The sequence below is a fragment of the Antrostomus carolinensis genome, unplaced genomic scaffold (genome assembly GCF_000700745.2).
Source record: "Antrostomus carolinensis isolate BGI_N321 unplaced genomic scaffold, ASM70074v2 scaffold4934, whole genome shotgun sequence".
Taxonomy (NCBI): Eukaryota; Metazoa; Chordata; class Aves; order Caprimulgiformes; family Caprimulgidae; genus Antrostomus; species Antrostomus carolinensis.
Genome location: NW_010309982.1, coordinates 36,470 through 44,347, shown reverse-complemented (window position 1 = coordinate 44,347; position 7,878 = coordinate 36,470). Strand labels below are relative to the sequence as shown.

The 7,878-nt window shown below is 40.3% G+C and overlaps 1 protein-coding gene across 1 annotated transcript in view; it reads left to right on the top strand.

The window, feature by feature from the left end:
* Positions 1–2,157: 2,157 nt before the first annotated feature.
* Positions 2,158–7,878, top strand: part of CRYL1 (crystallin lambda 1) — a gene marked incomplete at both ends in the record, with an annotated part of 41,980 nt that continues 36,259 nt past the window's right edge. Inside the window, one exon of the mRNA XM_010166247.1 lies at positions 2,158–2,265. Within this exon, the coding sequence (XP_010164549.1) occupies positions 2,158–2,265 (108 nt within the window). The remainder of the gene's footprint in view (positions 2,266–7,878) is intronic.

The window sequence follows — 7,878 nt, the reverse complement described above, 5'->3', positions numbered from 1 at the left end:
CTTTGGTGAAGCCCCTGACAGCTCTGTGCTACTTTAGAAAAACCAGCCAGACAATCATCCGCAGCATCTCCATCCAAAGTGAGTCATCCTGTGGGTCTGAAAGGCCGCTGCCCTCCTCACGGCGATGTTCTGTGTGTGTGCTGGTGCCAGGGGAGCAGAGATCCTGTTTGTCAGCTATGTCAAGAAGCTCCGAAGTTCCTCTCCGACACTCCTGCAGTGATACTTTCTTGTCCAAAGATCCAGTGGTGCTTCCGAGTTCTGTGGGAACATGTTGTTTCATTCTCTTCTTGAGCTAAAACACAAGTTTTCTATTTGAACAATAATCTGGTGGGGAGAGAAAAAAGCCTGCCAGACACTAACAGCCCCCTGCTCATCACTGTAACTTGGTGCCAAAAGCGTGGGCTGCAATGAACTTACTGGTGAGACTGCTTGAGGTCTCAGGACACATGTCTCGGTGCCCTCATGGGACAGTGACAAAGCTGGCTCTTACCGATGTGCTTGGGGAGCTGATACTTGCTGTAGGTGTGCAAAGGGTCAGGAGAGAGGAACTTAATTTGTATGCTCTGTAGTTCCAAAGAAAAACAAACCCCACAGTCCTAAAACCACGTATTGAAAGAAAAGAGAAAACTTTTTTTGGTCAAACACTGATTTAAGGAAACTTAATTTAAAAGTGCGGTTTGAGTGAGATCATGCTAATTTATAAAAATACTGGTAACTCGGATATACCTGTTTAAGGCTTAAGTGATCCAAATGCTTTTATTTTAGAAATTCTTGTTAGCCAGGAGGCTACAGTAGCTAACAGACCTTGACCCTTACCTTTTCCATAAGTGTGTTTGTTCTGTAGTTTGCCTGAGAAATGCTGAGGTCTGGGCTTACTGCAGTAGTGTGTGTGGTTTTTTGTTTTAAATGGTAAGTTTTGAGTGAGGGCTTACTGTCCACTTAACAACACTAAAAGCAAAGTTTCACCTTATTTTTTGTCCCAGTTATTTCCACTGATTCCTGTTTGTTTTATTCCTTTTAAAAAAAAAAAAATATATATATATATTTAAACTAAAGGCTGAACATGTTCCTGTTTTATCTTCCTTCTTTCCTCATCTGGCCTATTGCTTTATCTCTGACTCTTACTCCCCTTTTAATTCTTTACTGATGCCCTAGTGACCTTGTGTTTTCCAGTTTCCAGAGGTTGCTTAAGTTTAATGCTACAAATACAGTGATCTTGGAAATGACAGGAATTGCATGTAATTATCAAAACCTCGACTGTAACAGTCATGGATATGGAGTTCTGCTCTTGTGTCTGTTATAGAGAAATATTTTTTTTGTGATCTCAGGTTATTTAAGCTTACTACACTGTTCTTCATTGCTTCCATCTGAAAAGGCTGGTTGATGCCTGCTATAAATCTAAGTTAAAAATCTCTTTAAGAGACATGATAAAAATGACAGTTACTGCAAGTTTCTTCTGTGTATTTCTCAGTAACATGACTTCACCAAAAGATGTAGGCAGACTGTTCCTGAATGCCTCCAGCATGAGAGAGTGCTTAATCTAAAAGTAAGGGTAGTGCTGGAGGTTGGTAGGTGGAAAAGCAGTATCACACCCATGTTTTGTTTTGTTTTCCCTTTTCACAAGCTTATCGTACTGCCTGAATTGTAGAGGACCCATGACTTTGGTAGCTGAGCCTCAGGTTTTCTGATCGTCTCTGAAGCAGGATCCTCAACTCTTGGACCAATGGGCTGGTGTCTGTCTTTAGACTATGAACAGATGAGTTTTAAAATAATAATAAAAAAATTCTCTTTAATGTAATTCTATGCACCAACTCCAGGTTAAGATTGCAACTGACAAAACTGTTGATACTTGAGTCCAGTGTCCCAAAGTAGTGGTTCCTACTGTTTTTACTTCTGCTATCCTTTTTCTGTTTTGTCTCTTTCTTCCTCATTCTTTCTTCCAGCACTCAGAGAAGCTGCTTTACAGCTAGCAAAGGCTACTTCTCTGTTAAGAGATTTGTTTCTTATCAATATGTAACCAATCTTTTAATCAAATATGGAAGAGTCCAAGCTCTGGACTCTTCCATATTGCTTTTTCCTTCTGGCAATGCTTGTCAGACCTCTTTCCCCAAAATAAATGCTTCTTTATTAATTGGCTGATATTTATTTTCTTTTCAGCGGACTCATTGGTTGCAGCTGGGCCATGGTGTTTGCTGCTGGAGGCTTCGAGGTGAAACTTTATGATATTGGACAACAACAGCTAACAAGTGCTCTGGAAAACATTCGGTAGGTCATCTGACTTGACATTACTGGGATTGTAATGAAACTGTGGAATTTCTGTAATTATGAATGCACGGCCACATCTTGCTGTTTAAGGGAACACAGATATTAAGCTTGGAAGAAGGCTTTAACTTAGAAGTACAGGTCTTGTTAAGATCAGCAGAACTGTGCTCCCAAATCTCTCAATGACACTTTTGAAGAACACTTTAATTCTTAAGTAATGATTTAAGAGCTTAAGTTTAGACCCAAATTATTGAAACAATGTTTACCATCATTAGGTTATCTATAGGCTAAGCTTAAAATACATGAATATAAGAATTTTTGCATAGAAAGACAACAAAGACTTTCAAAATGGAAGTAGGTTAATATGGATTGCTGAGGAGCCCTGCTACAATTATTAGTAATTTATAACTAGATTTTTTTTTTAATTTTTAAACTAAATTTTTTTTTTTTTAGTACAAGAAGAACAGGTTGCTTGTTCCACTACAGATGCAGCTACTAATCAGTTATAGTGAAGGCTGGGAAGCATCTTTAGAAGGAGCAAATTTGAGAGCATGAACAATTGCACTGGTTTAGACCAAGAATCCTCCAGCCCTTTAATCTGTTGCCCTCTGGCACTATGGCTAAAACCACACGCTTTTGGTACACAACACAGCTACAAGTTCAAGTCTTGCCTCCTGTAAGCTCCCTTCCCCCAACCTTCAGTGCCTAGAAGTTACTTGTGTATTCAGCAACTCTAACTAGATTTCTTTAAAGTATTTCTCTAACCTTCCCTTGAACCTGTGTAAATCCTTTTGTGGCCTCCTTGCCAAAGAACTTTGTTCTGCAGGTTTACTACTTGCTGCGTGAAGAGCTGTTCCCTTTTGTTTGTTTTCAACCTGGCTCCTCCGTTGCTTTGTTTGTCTCCTAGTTCTTATGTTAGAAGGGACAGTGGCTGGTTGGTTCTATTCACCCTGTTCTTGCTGGACCTGAAATACAGCTTTTTATATGCCTTTAAGAGAGAGGGTGCATTTATAGAGTGGTTCTGTAAAGAGTCTTATGTTGCTCTATCAGCATTTATTTCTAAAGTTCAGGTTGCTTCATGATCAGCATCAACCTAAATGTGTCACCCCTCCCTTCATGGTGCCTTGAAGTGAAATGTGTCAGCTGGTACGGGGGAGTAAGTTGCAACTAGAAATGGGTTGTGGCACATTGCATCCTCATTGCTTTCTGTAACAAGGCTTACAGCAAGGAAGAGTGACTTTGGAAGCCCCTTGTAGGTCAGTTCAGTTGTTGGAGTTTGGAAGTTAAACGGCATGTGATGTCTAGCAAGATTTGCTAAAAAGGCTTGATAATGGAAGAGGGGGAAAATCTGTCTCCTACAATTTATTTTTTATTTCCTCAAACTTCTCTTTCCAGGTAGGTGTTAGTCAGACCTAACATCTCTGCTGCTATAGCTAGATGACAGACACTTTTCAGAATTGCTGTCATATCAGTAGCCATGATGAGGTTCTGAATTATTGTGGGAGGGAGTTTTGCAGTTTACATTAGTAAAGACAACAGTCATGCCTATTTTTTTCTCTTTCTATTAAGAAAATGAGGATGTTAGCCTTTCAAAGTTTTTGGCTTGGAAAAGTGAGGCATGGAATGTCGTGTGTAACAGAGTGCTATTTGGGTGTGTCTGTAATTGTATGTGCTGCCTTATAGGAGTTCAAGGCAGGTTTTGCCCCTTATGTAAGGTGTTCTTAACATATCTTATCATTAACTTGTGTATCTGGGCTGTTGTAACATCCTAGTTAAAAAGCCTAGTTTCAAGGCAGTGTAGCTTTTGTGGTGAGAACACAAGCTATGCAGTTTCTTCAAGTAGTATTTTAATGGGTGTATCTGTCAGAATATGGTCAAACTTGAACTACTTTGCCCTGATTTCATAGCACACAACCTGCAGTAAATCCCCTTGAGTTACTGATATGATACCTGTGTAGGAGCTGGAGATTGAGTAGGAGAGAGCAGCAGGGGAATGCCTGTGGAAGCTGTCTGATGAAGCCAGCTGGTGGCTGCTTCTCTGGACTTGCTGGGATTTGCTTTCCTTTGTCTCTCTAAATCACTAATACTTTTAAGGAAGTTTTTAAGCTTGGGGATTTTGTGAATTCTTTTGGTTTAGTTTTGGAAGGTACTTACTCTGTTCTAGTCTGCAATCAACAAACTTTTAGTCTATGGAGCTATTCTGCATATTAAGGAGAAACTGGAGTGTACAGAGGACTGTAGTTGCTCTTTTCTAAACAAAGGAAAAGTGGGATTTGAGTAGTAAACAACAGTCACTTCTAAAAGGAGTAGAAAGGATACTTAAGTATTAACTGTTGTGTGATTGACTTTTAGTACAGTAACTTGTAACTCATTGTTCTGGATTCATATAAGCTGTGTTTCAAAAGGGCATCTCGGATTCATTAACCTAATGAATTCAACTCTCGCACAACAGTAGGTAGTCAGCAGGCATGTGTGGTCCTGCAAGAGGACTGCAATGAGTCTGGGGTGGACCTACAGTGACCACAAGATCCTGCTTGTATCTCTATGGAAAATATGAAATGTACTCTGTAAACATATTCAAAACACTTGGTTATGGGTAAAAAAAGTAAGATTAAAGTGTGGAATTTGAATCCACTGAAACAAGTGGAAATACATATCAGGTTGTTGTAAGATCAGTAAACAAGATACAGAAAGAAAAGGAGAGTGTGTTTACGAAGGCCTAACATGGAATCATAGAATGGTTAGGATTGGAAGGGACCTTAAAGATCATCTAGTTCCAACCCGCTTGTCATCAGCAGGGACATCTTCCACTAGATGGATTTACTACCTACCTACCTGTTGCCAGATATGTGTCAGTCAGTGCCCTGACACACAAAGTGACCACACATTGGATGGAACTGGATGTACCAGTGGCATCATTAACCAGTGTCTGGTCAAATGGAACAACCTTTTTTTCCTGTTGAAGAGGCAAACTAATGAACAGCCACATTTGACCTGCTGAATGCACGCTGTAGTAACCTGCCTTGGAAAATCTACCTGTTCCTATCCAGTATGCTTTCTTCTGAGTCAGTGTGATTCTGTTTTGAATGCAAGATTGTTAAACTTCAAAATAATAATTAGAAAAACAAGTGGTACCCTATTCATGAAAGTAATCCTAAAACATACAATGCAGAAATGCCTTAGTGCATGCTCCCCCAGAAAACCTTTGTGGTTCTATGAATATGTAACCTGTTTTCAAAGTTACTGTGCAACTGTTCTAAACAGAATGATGCTGCTGATAAATATTGATTAAATACAGCGGAAATGCTGTGTTTTTTCCCACTATGTAACCATCTCCTGTTTTATATAGAACAGTTTTTGCACATATAATGAAAGACTATTGCAAGGGGAAAAAGTTTAGGTAACTCTGAAGAGGACACTAAAACTTGGATATTTGCACATATGTTCTGTGATTTCTTTCTAGAAGAAGACGCTGGTTAAATACAGTACTTACGTGAAAAACTGTCTTCTTCACAGGAAGAGGTAACTGGTTTTAATATATAAAAAACAAACAGTTGCATGGATAAAGGCTATAGCTAACTTCAGGAACAAAAAGTTGTAGAGGATCTCAGGAATTAGTCTGCTGAAATATAAAGGCAAGATTATTTTTAAAACTGCATTACTATATTCAACTGTACTAAACAATAAATATATACTAAAAGCTCTTCTCTATCTTCCAATCCTTCCTTTCTTTTCTTAGCCCAAGAAAAAATTCCTGGGACAGGTTGAAGTTGAGTTTGTGGAGTGGTAGTTGTATCTAGGGATATGGGCACATAAAATTGCTATTGCTACTTACATTACTTAGATACAAGTGAAATGCAGTACTAGTATCAAAACATGGAAATGCTTGATTGGAAGGGAAGCAACTTTGACCCTCTCTTTATTAAATAATAGAGATGAGACCCCCCTCTTTTAAATTTACATAAATATAATTAATTAAAGCAAAAAATATATATATTAATGAGTTCTCTTCTTCCAAAATGGACTTCTGCAGAAGAAGAAGGTGGGTTAAGTGTTAGCATCACTTGCAAGGTCCTCCTGGAAAGACTTATAGAGTAGGAGTTGAAATCAGGAGCATTCCAGGCAGCGTATTTGATCAGGAGTGTTACTGTAGATCGGGTGCCTTATACTGAAGCAAATACGGGCTCAGTTCCCAGACTGGCGTTGACATGGGCAGTCAAGTGCAACAGTAAAGCCCTATAGGCAGATAAAAGTGTGGACTCTGAAAAGAAGCAGTAATTTCTTATGGGTGTGAATTCTCCATTCATCAAAGACCTCACAGGTATCGAGTCAAACTGCTCAAGCTGTGCACGTGATGCAATTGCAGAGTGAAGTCCTGTGGTGTGTGCTGTGGCCATGGTTGCAGTGACCTCAGTCTGTGGTCATCCTCGGTGATAATCACCCCGAAGTCTGGGCTACCTTGAATAAAAAGTCATCCAGTAGAGGTCAGTGGTGCACTGCTGTGTGTGCAAAGCCCTCTGCTCTGGACGATAGTGTGTGGTAAGCATCAGGGGAAGCTCCCTTCCTTTCCCCAAACTGTTGTGGCGATCTGATACCCCAAGGGAATATAAAGAGGGTTTAGCATTTGAAAGACTTAAAATTCATGTGTGGGACAAACCAACCAAAATTTCAGTAAATATATTGGTGTATGGGCCAAAAGAAGAAAATTTCCTGGGAATGAAGGCCAAAATTTAAGTAATCTGCATATTCCCTATTCCATGCTTTAAATAACCATACTAATTTAAATAAATGGCTACGATGAACATTGGTGATGCTAACAAGAAGATTTTTGTTTAGAAGGAAGAGAAATCAGTCCCATCTTAAGTTCCAAAGGGTGATGATGGTGATTTTGCAGGTTAATTAAGAAATCGTGTTCTCAGTGCACCATATAATGGCTTATCAGAGAAGCAGAAATGATAGGATGGTCATTGCTGGCAGAGAAGCAAAGGTATGGAACAGGAAACAGGCACTGCAAACTTCTGTAAAAACTTGTAGAAGAAAAATAAAAGTCAGATCTCTTAGTCTGTCACTCGAACCTTTTTGAATCCCTAAGTCACCAGTCGTGTTGGAGGGGCATGGACTAGACAGATAGACCGCTCAGTGGATAAGGAATTGGCTGGATGGTCGCACTTAAAGCGTTGCAGTCAACAGCTTGATGTGCAGGTGGAGGCTGGTGACGAGTAGCGTCCCTCAGGGGTTGGTGTTGGGACCGGTGCTGTTTAACATCTTTGTCGGCGACATGGGTTGAGTGCACCCTCAGCATGTTTGCCAACAACACCAAGCTGTGTGGCTTGGTTGACATGCTGGAGGGACGGGATGCCATCCAGAGGAACCTTGACAGGCTTGAGAGGTGGGCCTGTGCAAACCTCATGAAGTTCATCAAGGCCAAGTACAAGGTCCTGCATCTGGATTGGAGCAGCCCCAAGCACAATTACAGGCTGGGTGGAGAATGGATTGAGAGAAGCCCTGAGAAGGACTTGGGGTACTGGTGGAGGGGAAGTTCAACATGAGCTGGCAATTTGTGCGCTCAGCCCAGAAGGCCAATAACCGTATCCTGGGCTGCATCAGGAGAATTGT